General features: G+C 34.6%; 1 protein-coding gene across 2 annotated transcripts in view; it reads right to left on the bottom strand.

The window, feature by feature from the left end:
* Positions 1–23,002, bottom strand: part of LOC143229278 (sodium/calcium exchanger 3-like) — a 113,754-nt gene that overhangs the window by 28,467 nt on the left and 62,285 nt on the right. For both annotated transcript variants that reach the window (XM_076461404.1, XM_076461413.1), the window contains one exon: positions 242–333. In XM_076461404.1, the coding sequence (XP_076317519.1) occupies positions 242–333 (92 nt within the window). The remainder of the gene's footprint in view (positions 1–241; positions 334–23,002) is intronic.

Raw genomic sequence — 23,002 nt, 5'->3', positions numbered from 1 at the left:
CTTCGTAATTTAATTTATTACTCATTGGTTTTATAATCAGAATATTATTATACGGTCGTATTTTCCGTTGTTTTCTTTGTGCCACCTATAATAAAACTCATGATTAATTACCATCACCCAAATCAGAGCACAAGATATTTTAAAAACTTTGAAGTTCACTTGTGAATTTAATTTTTGAACTTTTAAAAACATTACGTAACGAGTTCTGCATGAAAAAGCAAACAAAGCCCGCTATTCTTACCTTCTTCTAGTCTTGGATTTCCAAGCTCTACAAAGAACACCGAATCCTTTTCATAACTCTCGTTGTCAATGATACAAAGCGGGATCTCCTTCCTGCATAAACAGGTGAGTCCATCAGGGAATTACAAGAGATGAAATCTCTATTATTTACATAAATATAGATAAAACATCGAAAAGATTTGTTTTAGTCCTCACATACAAACAGAAATCGAATTTAGAACCGAAAGACACGTAAGTGAAACCTTTATGACATAATACAACACACGTAACAGCTGTGGAAACAGACGAGTTAATAATTCTACGAAGAGCCATATAAAACAACAGTGGCTGATGTTATTATTTTATAATATAGGCAATGTTTACACTATTTTACCAATAACATTTATGTAAAATTACAATATACAATAGTGATACTTTAACATAATATTTTTAATTTTAATCATCCCATTGTTATAGAATAAAATATTTCGAAATCATGAATGTTGTAATTTTGGCTACGAAAATAACGTGAATGTGCTATATTTTGGTTTAATAGAATGACATCAGATGGCGAACAGAAGAAATAATCAATGAAAACAAATGGCATACGCGTTAAAATAATTTATCAGCCTCCCCCTCCTATGAGCACAGCACAGATAAACCATTATTTAGATTTGTGTTAACAAAAAAATAGAATGAATTTATAATCAACAATGTATTGTTGTTTAGCCTGAAAAGCTCCTTATAGGGTACTATGGTTAAACGACAGGGTCAGAAACCCTAGGGTTTAAAAGTAGTTGTAATGAATTAGGAACTAAAGGGAAGGAAAACATTCGGACAGATGTGCCTTTGGAAGATCTTTGTGCAGTTTGGAACAGAATAGCAGGACTGACTGTTCAGACAGTATCGCAGTATGGACTTGAGGAATACTGACTTACAGCACAGCACGTTGAACACTAGGCCACGCTTAGCTCAAGCAAGGTGATTATAATGACTGGGCAGAAAAAGTCAATGATAAATTACGACATTATATATAGAAATTATTGCGTAAAATATTTTCTAATTAAAAAACTAAATTATGACGTATCAAGTCTTTCCTTATAAGAAGCATTGTCAATTTAAACTTAAACCAGTTTAGAAACTGATCTAATCAGCAATTTCAACGACATAAGCTTTTTAATCGTATAATAAAAAATGTATGACCGTATGCTATCCTTTTGATGTTCCTTATTTTACTTTTAACGTCTACAATAAACAGAACTTTGTTTTCTAGTAGTCTTACATTTTGAGGTAGACATTCACTCCAGGGTTGCTGCTTTCACCTAATGCAGAGAGGGTTCATAGATTGCTATTAGAGTCGTGTTATACTTGATAAAGAGAAGGCTCTTAAACACTACCTTTATCAACATTAGGCCTGATGAAGAATTTAGCTTCAAAGACAGGACCCATCTACGTACAAACTTTTATGTGAAATTGATATTATATTGTATTTAATCTTTCATTTGCGATAACAACACTGCACAACAATTTTTATGAAAAGTTTTGCTTCCTAAAGAGTTTTTGCTGATTGTGACAGGTACCTGGTGGGTATGCACAAATATAGTTTTGGTTTTGCTTCATCACGTAGTAACTCTGAAAAATAGACAGTTAACTGTTTACGGGTAATAACGTATTTAATTGCGTTTATGTTTCTAATACACTATTAAGTTCAACATAATTAAAAGTGTTTTGCTGCTGATTTTTGTTTGTATTCAATGTCCGGTGCATCACGTTGCAGTGTCCAACAGTAGTCAACAAGCATTGACGGATTCCAGTTGTCCTGATATCGTTTCTCCATTGTAACAATGTTCTAGTGAAACTGAAGATTTCGATGAAACGGTAAGTGATGGGCAACTTTGGATGTGATTTTCGTGATCAACTGTCAAAAATCTATAAGGAACACCCAACAGTGTTCAAGTAGCAAAAACTTTATTGTGCAGTGTTATTACAGCCTCCATGTATTATTTTTTAAGACTAACATTGTTTTATCGTTTGTAGAAAGCCGCTTGTCGTCACCCAACACAAAGAAGTTGTTCTAAATCTTTATAAAGGACACATTAAACACATTGTTGATGGAGCTTCCACATCTTTAGAAACCATTATAATGCTTGTTTCATTCTTTATAAAGAACACATTAAACACATTGTTGATGGAGCTTCCACATCTTTAGAAACCTTTATAATGCTTGTTTCATTCTTTATAAAGGACACATTAAACATATTGTTGTTTCATTCTTTATAAAGAACACATTAAACACATTGAGATTCCACATCTTTAGAAACCATTATAATGCTTGTTTCATTCTTTATAAAGAACACATTAAACACATTGTTGATGGAGCTTCCACATCTTTAGAAACCATTATAATGCTTGTTTCATTCTTTATAAACGACACATTAAACACATTGTTGATGGAGCTTCCACATCTTTAGAAACCATTATAATGCTTGTTTCATTCTTTATAAAGAACACATTAAACACATTGTTGATGGAGCTTCCACATCTTTAGAAACCATTATAATGCTTGTTTCATTCTTAATAAAGAACACATTAAACACATTGTTGATGGAGCTTCCACATCTTTAGAAACCATTATAATGCTTGTTTCATTCTTTATAAAGGACACATTAAACATATTGTTCAGAGAGATTCCACATCTTTAGAAACCACTATAATGCTTGTTTCATTCTTTATAAAGAACACATTAAACACATTGTTGATGGAGCTTCCACATCTTTAGAAACCATTATAATGCTTGTTTCATTCTTTATAAAGAACACATTAAACACATTGTTGATGGAGCTTCCACATCTTTAGAAACCATTATAATGCTTGTTTCATTCTTTATAAAGGACACATTAAACATATTGTTCAGAGAGATTCCACATCTTTAGAAACCATTATAATGCTTGTTTCATTCTTTATAAAGAACACATTAAACACATTGTTGATGGAGCTTCCACATCTTTAGAAACCATTATAATGCTTGTTTCATTCTTTATAAAGAACACATTAAACACATTGTTGATGGAGCTTCCACATCTTTAGAAACCTTTATAATGCTTGTTTCATTCTTTATAAAGGACACATTAAACATCTTTATTGTTGTTTCATTCTTTATAAAGAACACATTAAACACATTGTTGAGGAGCTTCCACATCTTTAGAAACCATTATAATGCTTGTTTCATTCTTTATAAAGAACACATTAAACACATTGTTGATGGAGCTTCCACATCTTTAGAAACCATTATAATGCTTGTTTCATTCTTTATAAAGAACACATTAAACACATTGTTGATGGAGCTTCCACATCTTTAGAAACCATTATAATGCTTGTTTCATTCTTTATAAAGAACACATTAAACACATTGTTGATGGAGCTTCCACATCTTTAGAAACCATTATAATGCTTGTTTCATTCTTAATAAAGAACACATTAAACACATTGTTGATGGAGCTTCCACATCTTTAGAAACCATTATAATGCTTGTTTCATTCTTTATAAAGAACACATTAAACACATTGTTGACACATTAAACATTATTGTTGTTTCATTCTTTATAAAGGACACATTAAACATATTGTTCAGAGAGATTCCACATCTTTAGAAACCATTATAATGCTTGTTTCATTCTTTATAAAGAACACATTAAACACATTGTTGATGGAGCTTCCACATCTTTAGAAACCATTATAATGCTTGTTTCATTCTTTATAAAGAACACATTAAACACATTGTTGATGGAGCTTCCACATCTTTAGAAACCATTATAATGCTTGTTTCATTCTTTATAAAGGACACATTAAACACATTGTTGATGGAGCTTCCACATCTTTAGAAACCATTATAATGCTTGTTTCATTCTTTATAAAGAACACATTAAACACATTGTTGATGGAGCTTCCACATCTTTAGAAACCATTATAATGCTTGTTTCATTCTTTATAAAGAACACATTAAACACATTGTTGATGGAGCTTCCACATCTTTAGAAACCATTATAATGCTTGTTTCATTCTTAATAAAGAACACATTAAACACATTGTTGATGGAGCTTCCACATCTTTAGAAACCATTATAATGCTTGTTTCATTCTTTATAAAGAACACATTAAACACATTGTTGATGGAGCTTCCACATCTTTAGAAACCATTATAATGCTTGTTTCATTCTTTATAAAGAACACATTAAACACATTGTTGATGGAGCTTCCACATCTTTAGAAACCATTATAATGCTTGTTTCATTCTTTATAAAGAACACATTAAACACATTGTTGATGGAGCTTCCACATCTTTAGAAACCATTATAATGCTTGTTTCATTCTTAATAAAGAACACATTAAACACATTGTTGATGGAGCTTCCACATCTTTAAAAACCATTATAATGCTTGTTTCATTCTTTATAAAGGACACATTAAACACATTGTTGATGGAGCTTCCACATCTTTAGAAACCATTATAATGCTTGTTTCATTCTTTATAAAGGACACATTAAACACATTGTTGATGGAGCTTCCACATCTTTAGAAACCATTATAATGCTTGTTCATTCTTCATAAAGGACAGCTTAGAGAGTCACAACCGGACTAGTCACAGTCCAGAGCTAATCACCGAGCAGGTCAGACGTGCTAATATCTCTGCCAACATGCTGTTCAGAACGAAACGTTCATCCTCGCCAGTCAGGCCGTTAGTGCCGCCGGTAATCATCGACGGCCTACCGCCGAACCTCACGCCGTTCCAAGTCGCCATGTTGATCGCCCGAGCCAAGCCAGGGGCAACCATTGAACCATCCAGGACCCGAAATTTACGCCAGGGAGAAATCCTCATCCAACCAGCCACTACTGCAGACCAAATTTATCTCTGCCAACCATGAAACACCGAATTTAATGTAAGGTGTTCCCCTACCAAAAGTCCAGTCAGTCTCTACTCAATATTCCTCAGGGGCGTCGACACATCAATAGAACCAGAAGAAATCAAACGAGCCATTGAACCTCAAATCCAAGCCAATGTGTATGCTCTCCACCGAATTTTCTCAAAAAAGACTAACCTGCCTACGTACTTTATGAAGATAGTAACAACGTCGAAGTACAGTGCTGACTGTATTTTACATGACGGCTGTTATTATCACATATTCCACTTTAGAGCCGAACGCACACATCGACGACATTTCAAAAATTGGTCATACAAAGCATCCAGACATCAGAAACAACCAACGAACAACTACCAAAAACAAACTACCAAAATACCGCCGAGTCCAGATCTAACCAGAAGAAACACGAAGACAGATACAGACAACTCGACCCAGGAGACGTCAACTCCCTCTGCCAGCAACACGCCAAGTGCCAGCAAACTAAGAAAGAAAGAAGACAGATCATGCCAAACTGCAATCTAAGTTTCACAGAATTTAGCAACCAGCCAGACTCAGACAACTACCAAGACATCCATCGACGCAATAGTTCAAACTGAAAAACAAACTACCTCCACGCAGAAAACTCAAACTAAAATCTCAAGAACAAAACAAGGCATCACAAACCAGTGAAGAACAACACACCAAAGAACAGCCAGTTGTTCCACCAACGAGACCATGTTTTTCACTTGCACCAATGGGCTTCAAGTGTGAAAACAAGTTCATGACGAAGATACCACCCGATCTACAAGACCGCAGCTAACAGTTCCCGTGTATACCACCGTCATAGTTCATTAGTTTTTAAATTTTTTTTTTACTTATTTATTTAATTTTTTTTCTCTTTCTTCCCAGCTACTTCAGGGCACGGTCTGGGTAGATTATTTGGCGCCAGGCCGTGAAAGTGGGTTTTCTCGGGGTACTCCCGTTTTCCCCCACAGCAAAATCTCTGGCATCGGACATGTAGGTCCCAGCCTCTTTCTGAAAAGGGCTGTTTACCCAGTCACAGGGTATCTAATCAATCATAGTAAATTTTAAAAATCAATTTGCCAGCCGCCAGTGTACTCCGTCCTTGAGCCAAGGTCTGGCTCACTTCACTTTCGCTGCTCTCGTCCAGTTCTCCCGCCCTTCCTCTCACTCACAAATACCCCACTCCATTTTTGAAATATTAAAAAATAAAGTAAAAATTCCACGGATATTTTAAAAATTTCTCATGTAAGGGGACGAAGAGGAACCACAACGTTCCTGAACACTCCAGTTGGAGAGAGAACTCTTCTGATTTCTCTCTCTCTAAACTAAACCCCTGCCACGTTAGTTTGCGTATAAAGGACACATTAAACATATTGTAGATGGAGCTTCCACATCTTTAGAAACCATTATAATGCTTGTTTCATTCTTTATTCATACATTTATACTTACTGAAGAAATTTCTGTTACCTTTTTAGCTTTCTAAACACTAAAATTTACACTAATATCTGGCGTGTGTTAACATCTCTCCATCCCGTACTTAGATTTAACTCCTAAAACCAACGTTACGTATTTCAATGATTTCATACTTTAAATCTTCAAGTGTACGGAACGCGCGTGGCAATCAGTGAAGTGTCACAAACATCAGTCTAAACCTTATGATCCTTTTGGACGATATAATATCTTCCACTGTAAGCTTTAAACTTAGAAAATACTTCTTAAAATTCCTGGTTCACACCAGTTACATCTAACAACCAAAACAAGATATAAATCCTGAAATATGACTTTGTCAATGAAACATGGCGGACTTCGTCAGTGTATCAGTATTAAAACATTCAAATAAATTTGCAAATAAACGTTTAAAATAAAATATCGTTTATAAGAAATTTTAGAAAATGTAATATATTGTGATCTGCTACCTAACGAAGGGCCTTCGTTCGAAACACCCTCGGATTTGATAATCCACTTATATCGTTTTGTCGTTTAACTTTGTTTTGTTTTCACCTCCAGAAATTTAAAGTAAGTTCCCATCTTTTTATTGTTTCATTCACGAACTAAAATTCACCTTTTTTGTTATAATGAATAAATATTTTATATTTGCCATTGTGTACCTCGCTGGTACAGTGGTGAGTACAACACAATATTTTAAAGTAATAAAACAAAAATAAGTGTTGGTATACGTTCTACGGTTCTGCATTGCAACCCAGTTTATATTTGCAATGATATTAATTAGCTACATGGAGCGTCACAAATTAAAATAAAAACGTCACATATTCCTTAGGCTTAAGATAACATTAATTACAGGCATCATTCTCGTTTCATAGCTTTATCAGTACTGTTCCAAGTTTTTCCAGGCCGTTATACTATCAACACTGTACAACCTAAACGTGAGTATTGGTAATTGGTAAATACATACCTACGTTTAAAATTAAATACAGAAGACCCCGAAGTTTTATAATAATCCTCTAAAAATAATTAATCTCATTTTAGTGTGAAAAGATATGTTGATATATTTTCTTTTTGTTGTTTAATTTGTAACGACTTATGAGAGAAGGGAAAGGATGTTCAATAATTTTTACATTAAGTTTGAAATAATGTGATATAATGGATCTTATGAGGATGAGAAAGTAGCACATTGGGTCTGTTATTCGATTCTCTAAAGTAACAGAGTGGGTATGGCATTCGATTCTCTAAAGTAACAGATTGGGTCTGTTATTCGACTCTCTATAGTAACAGATTGGGTCTGTTATTCGATTCTCTAAAGTAACAGATTGGGTCTGTTATTCGACTCTCTATAGTAACAGATTGGGTCTGTTATTCGATTCTCTAAAGTAACAGATTGGGTCTATTATACGGTTTTCTAAAGTAACAGATTTGGGTCTGTCATACGGTTCTCTAAAGTAACAGATTGGGGTCTGTCATACGGTTCTCTAAAGTAGCAGATTAGATTTATCATTCGATTCTTTAAAGTAACAAATTTGGTCTGTCATTCGATTTTCTAAGGTAACAGACTGAGTCTATTATTCGACTCTCTAAAGTAACAGATTGGGTCTATCATACGGTTCTCTAAAGTAACAGATTGGGTCTGTTATTCGATTCTCTAAAGTAACAGATTGGGTCTGTTATTCGACTCTCTAAAGTAACAGATTGGGTCTGTTATTCGACTCTCTAAAGTAACAGATTGGGTCTGTTATTCGACTCTCTAAAGTAACAGATTGGGTCTATCATTCGATTCTCTAAAGTAACAGATTGGGTCTATCATACGGTTTTCTAAAGTAACAGATTAGGGTTTGTCATACGGTTCTCTAAAGTAGCAGATTAAATTTATCATTCGATTCTTTAAAGTAACAAATTTGGTCTGTCATTCGATTCTCTAAAGTAACAGATTGTGTCTGTCATTCGATTTTCTAAGGTAACAGACTGAGTCTATTATTCGACTCTCTAAAGTAACAGATTGGGTCTATCATACGGTTCTCTAAAGTAACAGATTGGGTCTGTTATTCGATTCTCTAAAGTAACAGATTGGGGTCTGTCATACGGTTCTCTAAAGTAACAGATTGGGTCTGTTATTCAACTCTCTAAAGTAACAGATTGGGTCTGTTATTCGACTCTCTAAAGTAACAGATTGGGTCTGTTATTCGACTCTCTAAAGTAACAGATTGGGTCTGTTATTCGACTCTCTAAAGTAACAGATTGGGTCTATCATTCGATTCTCTAAAGTAACAGATTGGGTCTATCATACGGTTTTCTAAAGTAACAGATTAGGGTCTGTCATACGGTTCTCTAAAGTAACAGATTGGGGTCTGTCATACGGTTCTCTAAAGTAACAGATTGGGGTCTGTCATACGGTTCTCTAAAGTAGCAGATTAGATTTATCATTCGATTCTTTAAAGTAACAAATTTGGTCTGTCATTCGATTCTCTAAAGTAACAGATTGTGTCTGTCATTCGATTTTCTAAGGTAACAGACTGAGTCTATTATTCGACTCTCTAAAGTAACAGATTGGGTCTATCATACGGTTCTCTAAAGTAACAGATTGGGTCTGTTATTCGATTCTCTAAAGTAACAGATTGGGGTCTGTCATACGGTTCTCTAAAGTAACAGATTGGGTCTGTTATTCGACTCTCTAAAGTAACAGATTGGGTCTGTTATTCGACTCTCTAAAGTAACAGATTGGGTCTGTTATTCGACTCTCTAAAGTAACAGATTGGGTCTATCATTTGATTCTCTAAAGTAACAGATTGGGTCTATCATACGGTTTTCTAAAGTAACATATTAGGGTCTGTCATACGGTTCTCTGAAGTAACAGATTGGGGTCTGTCATACGGTTCTCTAAAGTAGCAGATTAGATTTATCATTCGATTCTTTAAAGTAACAAATTTGGTCTGTCATTCGATTCTCTAAAGTAACAGATTGTGTCTGTCATTCGATTTTCTAAGGTAACAGATTGGGTCTGTTATTCGACTCTCTATAGTAACAGATTGGGTCTGTTATTTGGTTCTCTAAAGTAACAGATTGGGTCTATTATACGGTTTTCTAAAGTAACAGATTTGGGTCTGTCATACGGTTCTCTAAAGTAACAGATTGGGGTCTGTCATACGGTTCTCTAAAGTAGCAGATTAGATTTATCATTCGATTCTTTAAAGTAACAAATTTGGTCTGTCATTCGATTTTCTAAGGTAACAGACTGAGTCTATTATTCGACTCTCTAAAGTAACAGATTGGGTCTATCATACGGTTCTCTAAAGTAACAGATTGGGTCTGTTATTCGATTCTCTAAAGTAACAGATTGGGTCTGTTATTCGACTCTCTAAAGTAACAGATTGGGTCTGTTATTCGACTCTCTAAAGTAACAGATTGGGTCTGTTATTCGACTCTCTAAAGTAACAGATTGGGTCTATCATTCGATTCTCTAAAGTAACAGATTGGGTCTATCATACGGTTTTCTAAAGTAACAGATTAGGGTTTGTCATACGGTTCTCTAAAGTAGCAGATTAAATTTATCATTCGATTCTTTAAAGTAACAAATTTGGTCTGTCATTCGATTCTCTAAAGTAACAGATTGTGTCTGTCATTCGATTTTCTAAGGTAACAGACTGAGTCTATTATTCGACTCTCTAAAGTAACAGATTGGGTCTATCATACGGTTCTCTAAAGTAACAGATTGGGTCTGTTATTCGATTCTCTAAAGTAACAGATTGGGGTCTGTCATACGGTTCTCTAAAGTAACAGATTGGGTCTGTTATTCAACTCTCTAAAGTAACAGATTGGGTCTGTTATTCGACTCTCTAAAGTAACAGATTGGGTCTGTTATTCGACTCTCTAAAGTAACAGATTGGGTCTGTTATTCGACTCTCTAAAGTAACAGATTGGGTCTATCATTCGATTCTCTAAAGTAACAGATTGGGTCTATCATACGGTTTTCTAAAGTAACAGATTGGGTCTATCATACGGTTCTCTAAAGTAACAGATTGGGTCTGTTATTCGATTCTCTAAAGTAACAGATTGGGGTCTGTCATACGGTTCTCTAAAGTAACAGATTGGGGTCTGTCATACGGTTCTCTAAAGTAGCAGATTAGATTTATCATTCGATTCTTTAAAGTAACAAATTTGGTCTGTCATTCGATTCTCTAAAGTAACAGATTGTGTCTGTCATTCGATTTTCTAAGGTAACAGACTGAGTCTATTATTCGACTCTCTAAAGTAACAGATTGGGTCTATCATACGGTTCTCTAAAGTAACAGATTGGGTCTGTTATTCGATTCTCTAAAGTAACAGATTGGGGTCTGTCATACGGTTCTCTAAAGTAACAGATTGGGTCTGTTATTCGACTCTCTAAAGTAACAGATTGGGTCTGTTATTCGACTCTCTAAAGTAACAGATTGGGTCTATCATTTGATTCTCTAAAGTAACAGATTGGGTCTATCATACGGTTTTCTAAAGTAACATATTAGGGTCTGTCATACGGTTCTCTGAAGTAACAGATTGGGGTCTGTCATACGGTTCTCTAAAGTAGCAGATTAGATTTATCATTCGATTCTTTAAAGTAACAAATTTGGTCTGTCATTCGATTCTCTAAAGTAACAGATTGTGTCTGTCATTCGATTTTCTAAGGTAACAGACTGAGTCTATTATTCGACTCTCTAAAGTAACAGATTGGGTCTATCATTCGATTCTCTAAAGTAACAGATTGGATCTTTCATACGATTCTCTAAATAACAGATTAGGTCTGTCATTCGATTCTCTAAAGTAACAGATGAGGTCTGTCATTCAATTCTCTAAAATAACAGATTGGGTCTGTCATTCGATTCACTATAGTAACAGACTGGGTATATTATTCGACTCTCTAAAGTAACAGATTGGGTCTATTATACGGTTTTCTAAAGTAACAGATTTGGGTCTGTCATACGGTTCTCTAAAGTAACAGATTGGGGTCTGTCATACGGTTCTCTAAAGTAGCAGATTAGATTTATCATTCGATTCTTTAAAGTAACAAATTTGGTCTGTCATTCGATTCTCTAAAGTAACAGATTGTGTCTGTCATTCGATTTTCTAAGGTAACAGACTGAGTCTATTATTCGACTCTCTAAAGTAACGGATTGGGTCTATCATTCGATTCTCTAAAGTAACAGATTGGATCTTTCATACGATTCTCTAAATAACAGATTAGGTCTGTCATTCGATTCTCTAAAGTAACAGATGAGGTCTGTCATTCAATTCTCTAAAATAACAGATTGGGTCTGTCATTCGATTCACTATAGTAACAGACTGGGTATATTATTCGACTCTCTAAAGTAACAGATTGGGTCTATTATACGGTTTTCTAAAGTAACAGATTTGGGTCTGTCATACGGTTCTCTAAAGTAACAGATTGGGGTCTGTCATACGGTTCTCTAAAGTAGCAGATTAGATTTATCATTCGATTCTTTAAAGTAACAAATTAGGTTTGCCATTCGATTCCCTAGTGTAACAGATTAGGCTTATCATTCGATTCTCTAAATAACAGACTGAGTATATTATTCGATTCTCTAAATAACAGACTGAGTATATTATTCGATTCTCTAAAGTAACAAATTGGGTCTGTTATTCGATTCTCTAAAGTAACAAATTGGGTCTGTTATTCGATTCTCTAAAGTAACAGAGTGGGTATGGCATTCTTTTCTCTAAAGTAACAGATTGTGTCTGCTGTCTTATTCTCGAATTTGTTACTTTCTACGTTCGTTAATAAAGGTGTAGCAACAGACTAAGTATTAAGAATCACATCGGTACTGAATACAAAAATAAAAATTTTCTCTTGATTTTTTTTACAGCCTGAAACCTGAAACAATTATACAAGCAAGTGTTGATTATAGAAAACAATTAGAAGCTGAAAACCCACCGTAAGTATTAGAACATTACCAGGTGGTTGATTATAAGTTAATATTCTAAGAAACGAAGTAGCGCCAAATAATATCATACTCTCTCTATTTAATAGAATTTTTTTCATTTGAGTGGTTACTCTAGACTGGAAGTTGATTACTATAGAGACACAACTTTATTGTGGCACGATTTATTTTAGAAATCATAGTTACCATGGAAACACGTTTTGCAGTGTCGTTGGAAGATCAAATATGTAACTCTCATTTTGCGAGAGGAATGAGATTTTCAAAAGGATCCTAAAAGTTATAATCAGATGATAATAATCTAAAAAAAAATTCTGAACTGAATACTTCAAAGAATGTGTTTCTTCACAGACAATTCATAAAAGACGATATTTGTTAAAAACGCAACTTAAATGAAATAAACTTTCAGAATACTTTATTATTTTAATTGCTACACACAGTACCGTGTTCGTTTATTACTTACTACTCTTATGAGCTTTAGAGGGATAGAGATAAAATAAAAACACTTTCTTGTTAACTGACTCATCGATCGTTTGCTCATTTTGTTTTTAGATTCGCATATTAGCGCAAGCTGCACAAGGATATATCCGCTATACCTGATAAGTCAAGAGTATCCACTGCTAACTCATGAGATACACTACTGGAAAAATGGGATTTGTCTGTTACTCTTATAACGCACCCGAGCTGGAATTGAAACATGGATTCTTGGATCCATATTTCTAGGTCATTCTAGTTTCTTAGAAATAGGCACCCTTTTAGATCCATTGAAGTTAAGACCAAACACGTTAAGGTCAAATGTATTTTAATTACTGTAAAATTATGAACATTAATCACTGCTTTTTGAATAATTTTCTCGATGTAGGAACGGTGTCTCCTAGATACGTGTGTGTCACTGGAAATGACACGCTGCAAAATGGTCGAAATTTAAGTAATTAAAATGACCCTGTTTTTGCCCCAAAACCTTTGTTATTGACGTCTTTAATGAAATATTTCTCTTCCGCTGTTTGTCTGCTGACTTTAAAATAAAGTTGTTAAAAAACTGTATATCTAGCAAAAACAAAATTTACGTAAAATAAGAAAACAAGAACAACAGTTAAGATGAAATGCTCATGATAATGTATACGAAAAAATATAAACAACCATTAATTCAGATATTTTCCCTTTTCAAATAATAAGGTAAAAATACATATAACACTAAATAAATGTGTTGTTGAACTACGCAAATACTGTTTAGGTTACGAGGGGGTAATTAATTAATTGATAGTATTGTTTACTTAATGAATAGACCACTTTTCCCGTAGACTGCACAATAAATGTTTTCCAAGGGAATCAAACAGTTCTTAAAAATTGCAAGGACCGAGACCTCCGTAGATTGCGTTGAGAACATGTAATACCTACTTATATGTGCCTTATAAAAATTAAAATACATTGATGTGGTTAGTTGTTTGGTACGTCCACAGACAGCGTGTTTGTTTAATATTTAAGGAACTCGTACAACTTGGTTCAAACAACCGAAGATGATAGGATATTTTTAACTTGTTTCTTGCTTATCACTGAGGCCTAATGCAGCCTGGTTATTACTGTGCCGGGTTATAAAACTGAAAAAAACATCCTTTAGTAATTTGGAGCAGTGGGTGCAATCTAAGGATAACGGTTAGATTCCACTATTCTGCCTGATGGCTGTAGCCAAAGAACTGGCAATTGTTGGCATTGAATAGCCGTTTTTTTTCTATAGTCTGTCAGCTCAAATTTAAGAATGGCTAACGTAAATAGTCTTCGTAGATTTACGCGAAATCCAACAGACAGACAAACAAACATTCATTTCAATAAGCTTGTACGTACATAGAATTTAAAGACACGTAGCATTCGGTTCGCTTCTGTCTAGCGTTATTTATCAGTAGAGAGTTTCCCCGAAACCAGTTAAATCCAACAACAAATAGTGAAGTGGATGATGGATTGAGAATCTTATTTATTTTTATAACTTAAACACCTTACCTGCTGAATAATGTAAAAGAGAAAGCAAGTAGAATCATACGACGCATTCTCCAAATCCAATATAAATACAGGATCACTGGAATACGTGAAAGACAACTAAAAAAAACATTCAAGTAATATACAGCCTTTAAATATAAAATACACATTCTCGTTTGTTTGTTTCGATTTACTTTTTCCTGGGTTACTGGGGAGAGATGGAAACAAAACCGGTAAAATTAATTGATTTATATTTCTTTTCTTTTAAAATAATTTTAGTGTTTCTGGCTACATAATTTCCATCAGACAGCAAAATTGTCCAGGTGATTAAGACTTTCGAGGGTCGCGAGTTTGAATCCCCATCGCACCACATATACTTGCCTTAACAGCCGTTAGGTGTTATAATGTTACGGTCAATCCCACTATGTGTTAGTGAAAGAGTAGCCCAAGAGTTGGCGGTGAGTGGTGATGACTAGCTGCCTTCCCTCTAGTCTTACACTTCAAAATTAGGGACGGCTGGCGCAGATAACCCTTGTGAAATTCAAAACAAGCCAAACCATTTGACTATCAAAGTAACAAAAAACAATCAATAATTTCACTTCGATGTCTGAAACTTCGTTAAATAATCGCCACTTATCAGTTAGTCGATGCTGTATCAAATACAATCAACACTACAATCAAAACTTCCCTTTCTTTCTTACCCCTCGAAGTGGTTCAACGGTGTGTCTGCTAAGTTGCTATAACACTTAAAACCAGTGTACCAGTGGTGGGCACAACACAGACAGCCCATCGTGTAGCTTTGTGCTTAAAACAAAAAAGCACACTTTCTTTATGTGTATTCTTATTGAGGATCAATTAATTATTTATCTTTTCCAAACCAATCTGTTTATCTTTGTGACTTTACAACATATATATTTTCAAAATATTTTTCTCAAACTGATGGGTTAGAGTTGCATTATCACGTTTACGTTATAGTTGGATGGTGAAGCTATTAGAAAGGTATAGGTTTGTCTTTGTAGAACTAGCATGACATCCTGCGAATGCCCAAGAATTCATCATTAACGTTAGGCTTGCCCAGAAATACAAAGTGCGTTGTTTACTATAATTGCTGTGGCACGTAAGATTAAAATTTCAAAATCATCTCAACTGTATCACGAACATTTAATTAAGTTGAATCTATCTGTTATAAATGAACTCCAAGCTCAAAGTAACAACACAACTTCACGACAAGTAAGTTCGTTCTAAACAACTTATATAATTTCGCTAAAGAAAACAACCTGTAACCTGGTAACAGTTATCGCGTGCTACACCCGTCCTAATTTTTTTTTAAATTATTTCATTCGTTTCCTTCGTATTTTAGTTTCTTTCTTGCGAAATGTTTCGAAATTAAGTTTTGTATTCTATATTTCATTTTGTTTAATCTAGCTGCCTAGCATATATATTTCGCAACTTGCAAGCAATAGATGTATGTTTTTGCTTCACAAGTGGAGTATCATAGTTTGGTTGCTGTTGTTATTTAAGTTTTATCCATGATTGTTAAAAATAAACATGGAAAAACTCGTATTTATGTGGTTTCTTTGACGGAATCTTCTGAAAGTTTTATAATCTCTTAACTTCAACTACCTGCTCGACATGCTTGTCAAATATAGTTTACCTGATAAAACCTATTGTTTCGCCCTAAAACTACCAATGTTGTCTGTGTTCTATTGCCCTTTTCTTACACAGTTTGTTCGTAACTATTTATCCAGTCAATTACCTGTGAACCACGACTTTGTCTGTTTCATTATTTTGTCCTTAATAGAGTATAAGTTAAACACAAGAACATTTAAATAATAACACCATCAACAGTGCAGTTAATACCAGTATTTACTACCTAGTGCTTTCACTCAATTCCTGAGGTCAATATTTACACTGATTGTTGTAAAATGATAAAACACAGAATCATATAATACGGTGTAATATGTGGGTCCCGCCGGTAACGAACGGTGTAAAACAAGTCATTGATTGACATGATGGACAGTCAACAGGATTTACATTCGAGATGTTGTTTACTTGTTTTAATGAGCAATAGTTGTAAGAAATGCTTTATTTATGAGTCTACATTAGGGCTTAACGAAGAGGGAATTGCTTTTTATTAATGGATGGATACAGTGTAGCGTTACAGAAATGTATATTCCTTTGTAAAATATTAGAGTGTATGTTTTGGTGAATATATTGATTTATTAACATACCATCTTTGGTCTAAACTGTGAAGTCATTTGGATCACGTGCAGAATAATAACAATAATGATGTTGAGTAACCAGTTTAGTGGCAATTTATTTATTTAGTAGTAGAAAATATTGAAGAAAAGAGCAATAAGTGTACTCACATGACGCTCAGTAGGAGTATTTGATTGGTCAAGATATACCTCGAGCGGAAAGAGCGAGAAAAATATTTCTTACAACCATCATTGGTGGCCCGGCATGGCCATGTGGTTAAGGCACCGACTCGTAATCCGAGAGCCCCGGGTTCGAATCCCTGTCACATCAAACATGCTCGCCCTTTCAGTCGTGAGAGCGTTATAATGTTACAATCCATCTCACTATTCGTTGGTAAAAGAGTAGCCCAAGAGTTGGCGGTGGGTGGTGATGACTAGTTACCTTCCCTCTAGTTTTACACTGCTAAATTATGGACGGCTAGCGCAGATAGCCCTCGTGTAGCTTTGCGCGAAACTCAAAAACAAGCAAACAAGCCATCAACAAATAACAAGAAACAACAAAAATTTAACGACAAAGTATATTCTCTGACATGGTCTGGTGGTTACGGCGTTCAACTCGCTGGTTGCGGGATCGAAACTCTTTATCAATTCTCACCTTTCCAGCCGTCAGGTCAATCCCACTATTTGTTCGTAAAAAGTAGTCCAAGAGTTGGGGTAAATGACGTTGATTAAATGCCTTCCCTTTGGTCTATCGCTGCAAAATTAGGAGTAAATAACTCATACAGCCCTCTTTACGCTAAATTCAACAAAACAAATAGTTTCATTTTGGGTTTACTTATTGACTTAAATATTATTTTGTCACAATTTCCAGCTTTTACAACAAGGAAAGACATTTTTATAACAGATACGATGTTTCAATCACAGCTTATGACTCGAGAATTATCCCACCGGTGATCGAAACGTCTTACGTTTTAAATAAAATATTCTTACTTGCCGTAAAATCTGTAACTTGTAATAAAGTAACAACAAAGCAAAGTCGTTTTTAACTGTGAAGACTTATAAATCAATCATTTTCAGATGGTGTGATAAAACTGTTGTAATTCTAATCAGTTTAGTCCAACCTGTTGAAAGGTAAACTACAAACAGATGAAATGTATTTTGTACCAATCCTCAGTCCTTCTAACGGTACATTTTTTTTGTAATGTGTAAAGAAAGACTCACAAAAAATGTTACACAAAGATACATGTGTATTTGCGTATTCTGTATTTATATTAAACCAAAACTGCGCGTAAAGAAATGTGCTTTGTAACTATCAAGGAGGCGGTATTTCCTCCCCCCCCCTTCATTTAAATATATAAAACTTAGTCATAGAAATGACAGTATATTCAGAAGATGGTATTCACTCAGCATCAAGGCAACCAGACGTTAGACGCTGATTGATTCACTACGTGTGTCATGTTTGCGAAATTCTAAGTTTGGTTTCTCTTGGGATTTCGCGCAGAACCACAGGAAAGCAATTTACACTATCTGTCGTAATTTAGCAGTGATAGAAAACACTGCTAGTCAGCATTACTTTCTACTAGCAGCTCTTTTACTAACGAATGATGGGATTAACATTACGACGCCCACACAGCTGAAATAGCGAGCATATTTGGTGAGACAAGGACTAGAACTCGCAATCCGCAGATTGTGAGTCGAGTGCCCTAACTATCATCCCATGCCAGACTCCAGAAATGTTAGGTTTAAGACGCTTAGCAGTCACCTATCAGCAGTTTCAACGTGATATATATACATGTAATATGTTATTTCGGAGATGTTCTTTTATTTCATGGCACTATATTTGTTTCCTACCTAAGATAATAAGATCCATCATCGAACCTAGCAAACAAAATCTGAACGAATATCGTTACGAAGAGCATATAGAACCAAGAAGACGAAACCTCAAAGAACGTTTTTACGATGATTACATCAACTTGGGCCCCGGCATGGTCAGGTGGTTAAGATCCTCGACTCGTAATCCGAGGGTCACGGGTTCGAATTTTCGTCGCACCAAACATGATCGTCCTTTCAGCCGTAAGTGCGTTATAATGTGACGCTCAATCCCACTCTTAGTTGGTAAAAGAGTAGCCCAAGAGTTGGCAGTGGGTTGTGTTGGCTGGCTGCCATCCCATTAGTCTTACACTGCCAAATTAGGGACGGCTCACGCAGATAGCCCTAATGTAGCTTTGCGCGAAATTCAAAAACAAATAAATACATCAACTTAGATGATAAAAACTCAACGAATTTCATTACAATGAGTCCATTGAACCTAAAAACAAATCCTAATCGAATATCGTCACGATGAGTACTTCGAACCTAGAAAACGAAACTTGTTCAGACGCAAAAGAATTATTAATTAATGTGTTTATTCCTAAACGTTTGCGTTGTTAAAAATGTACGTGTTGCATGAACGAAATATGTTCAGCTATATTTGTTTATTTTTCAAAGAAAGATTGCCATGGATACTACCTTAATATCATTCAAAGAACTGTATCGTAAGCTACTCATTGACGTTTCTTTCGAATGTGAACAATTCGTTGTACGGTTGTGTGAGTCAGTCCTAGTTGTTAAATTTCCATAATACAATTCTAAATTAGCGCTTTTCCTTCAGAGCCCTACAGCAAAATTCAAGCACCGTTAAGTATAATCAGTTTATACCGGTGACAACCTGTGTAAATATTTACTTACTGTAGATCTTCGGTTTCGAGAGTACCGTGTTATGAAAAGGAAGAGATACCCGTGCTTTCCGACGTTCGTGTAATACATCATGCATGACAGTAGGCTATTGTCAAAGGTTGAATAAAAAACAAAATTCAGCACGTCGTTGTATGTAAGAGGTACGACTTAGAGATAGCTGGTATAGAACTTTATATCTAAGTGATCTATTAGAGAGATTTTATTATCTGACGAACACATTATCCCAGTGACGTCATTCATGCTATATCTTAACGGTTTAGTAATAAGCCTTCTTGTAACATTATAATGAAAGAACCGACTATCTTGACAAGTAAATTCACTCCGTTGTGTTGTTTATTATGTTTAAATTTATTTTTGTGTTTAAAGAAAAAGACAAAATATTTGTTCAAAGCCTCACCCTCTAGGAAAATGCGCATTATTTAGACTATGATTGTATGTATATTCTGAAGACTAGAATAGAAATAATCAGTATCTTCTACATAATGTTGGTCTGTTTAAGATATGTATATATATATAATATAATATATATATTGTTCATATAATTTGGTTCTTCAGTATGAGAAATTCTACGAAACAAAATAATCATGAGTTACTGATAATACCGTTTGTGTTCTAAAAATATTACTCTTCTAATATGAATATTTTTCATTATTATACAAATTATATATTATTAGTAACTCGTAAAAATTATTATGTGTGCTCAATATAGTATAAACTGTCTATTGCTTTATGGCATTATGCACTCGATTAACTCACAACACACGTTTTAATTTTAATATGTAGTTTGCTTGCGTTTGAGATAAAAAATGATTAATTACAGCTCACTAGATTGAGTATATGTCCTCTGGACGAAAGTTATGTAAATTCTTGATAAATGAAAGGTTATATTAAGTTTGGCTTGTTTTAAATTTCGCGCAAAAATACTCGAGAGCTATCTGCACTAATCGTCCCTAATTTTGCAGTGTAAGACTAGAGAGAAGGCAGCTAGTCATCACCACCGCCGCAAACTCTTGGGCTACTCTTTTACCAACGAATAGTAGGATTGTGCGTCACATTATAACGATCCCATGGCTGAAAGGGCGAGCATGTTTAGTGCGACGGTTACCTTAGGACATGAGAGTTGTTTCTCTTACATTAAGTGTAAAAGAAAAAAAACACGTCAGTTCTGACCATAATATTTACAAAATACAAAACGGGAAACTTCAAAATTATCTGTATCTCTGCAAAGACCCAACAAACCTTCATGAGAAATTTGGTTGAGAATCATCATGAGCAGTGAAAAACGTAAAAATACCTATAACAAATACAAAACGCAAAACTGAAAACCTGCATGCACCCCTGCATGGATCTAATGAGCCAAAATACAAGTTTTGGTGAAGATCCATCTACACCCTACGAAGTAGTTACGTGGACATGCAACAGACAATTCTATCTATATAGATCCACTGAGGACATAAAATTTTCTTCCCTTATTTGTAATCGTTAAAAAGGCAAAAAAACTACAAAATATGAAATTGCAGGTTTGTATGTATTTTTCCATGGACCCAACAAACCTTTATGCGAATTTTGGTGAAAGTCTGTCAACAAGGGTCGAAGTAGTTATATGGACATACAATAGACAGTTATATTTATATAGCTAACGATTATCGCTACACCAAGTTATCTGTTTTATAAAATCCACATTCACTTTATTCTACAAAGTTTTAAGAAAGACAAATGAACGATTCTCACAAACAGAGTTTAATAAAGTTGATTGATAGGATTTTTAAAAAGAACGAATAATGAATGTTTGAAGAAATTAAAGCTAAGTTCCATAGCTAGTGTGGACTTTAAGATATTACTAAAACCAACAGAAAGAAAACTCTAACTTTTACCGAAGGCAGTTTATGAACAACATTAGATTAAATAAAACAATACGCACAGGAAATAATTTCTAGCTTGAGAAAGGTTTATTACACAAAATATCAAACGACATCATTGTTACTTTAGAATAGTGATTTATTGGGAAATAATCAAGACATTTTAGTTTCAAATAAATATTATGAAATTTATATAAATTCAGGTTAAGTAGTTAGTACACAGGATCACCTACAAAAGTTGTAATATTTTCAAAACGAGACCCAAAACTCGAGCGATTTTGAATAGTTGACTATTCTTCCTCAGAAGAATAAAAGGCTTGTTTAATTGTGATGTAATATATATGCTCGGAAATCAATGTCACGTAAATCGGATGTTCAGTATGCGTTGGTCTTGAAAACTTGTCAGTCATACCAGGATTGTTGGGTTTGTCCTATTATTTCTAGTTGTGGTATGCCTACTGAAAACTTATTTGTTTATGTTGATGCCAACATCAAAGGTAACCCCCCACTACGTTTGATGTCGTACGTTAAAGACACAACACATTTTTTAAACATGATCTCTGACGTTAACAGCAACGGTAAACTTCCTCCAAACACTGTTCTCTGTACTATGGATGTTTCTTCTCAATACACAAGCATTCCCCACGACGAAGGCCTAAAAGTCCTGGATTCTTCTTTGCAAAAACTAGACGAACCTGACACTTAAATTATTACGGACTTAGCTGAGCTAATACTCACACTTAACAGTTTTGAATTGAATAATGAATTCCATGTTCAAAGAAAAGGCACAACCATGAGCACCAAGATGGCACCAAATTGTGTCAGCATTTTTATAAGAGACTTAGAGACGAAAGCTTTGAAAAAACTGCACAGACAAACCAACGTTTTGAAGACGATACATTGATAAGAGTTTACTGTCATTTGCTAACACCTTTCACAGTTATATTAAATTTACTCTAAGCTACTTCACTACTGAAATACGTTTCTTGGATTTAACCCTAACATTAAAAGATGGCGTTCTACTTACTGATTTGTAGTGAAAACCAACAGATAAACCACAATACTTATGTAATCAAAAGTCGTCCTTCACACACCAAACACAATATCACATTCAATCAAGTACTTAAAGAAGATATGCACTTATAGTAAGAACTATGACCGTCACGTTAATTCTTTGAAACAGACTACGACTGAAAGAGGTTATAAATAAAACATTATCATTCAGCAAGTTGAGAAAGCTACCAATATACCACGTACGTCTGATCTAAAACAATAACCTAAAACCAATTCTTCTAATGTTCCACTAGTTATTATCTATCATCCAAAACTGAAAAAAATCCTACCCAGGATACTAAAGAAACACTTTTACCTCCTTCAACTTAAAGATCGGTTAAAATATATTTTTATGGAAGTTTCTACTGTTTCTTTCAGAAATAATAAAACTTTGCATTCACACTTAGTTCGTGCTAAAGTAAACTCTAAGCCGACAACATGAGGAAGTCAACCTTGCAAGCGATGTCAAACTTGTAAGTTCACACAGTAAACTGATATATTTTCCGATAAAGACAACCAAAAGCAACTCAAAATCACTTGTTTCATAAACTCTTCAACGGAAAATGTTATCTACTTAACCCAAGGTCGAAAATGCAATTTTCAATACGTCGGTCAAACCAAAACAACTCTACGGGAACATTTTAATAATCATACATTAACAATAAAAA

This window comes from Tachypleus tridentatus, chromosome 1 (assembly GCF_004210375.1).
Source record: "Tachypleus tridentatus isolate NWPU-2018 chromosome 1, ASM421037v1, whole genome shotgun sequence".
NCBI lineage: Eukaryota > Metazoa > Arthropoda > Merostomata > Xiphosura > Limulidae > Tachypleus > Tachypleus tridentatus.
The sequence above is the reverse complement of the archived record's forward strand: the minus strand, read 5'-3'. Positions and strand labels throughout refer to the sequence as shown.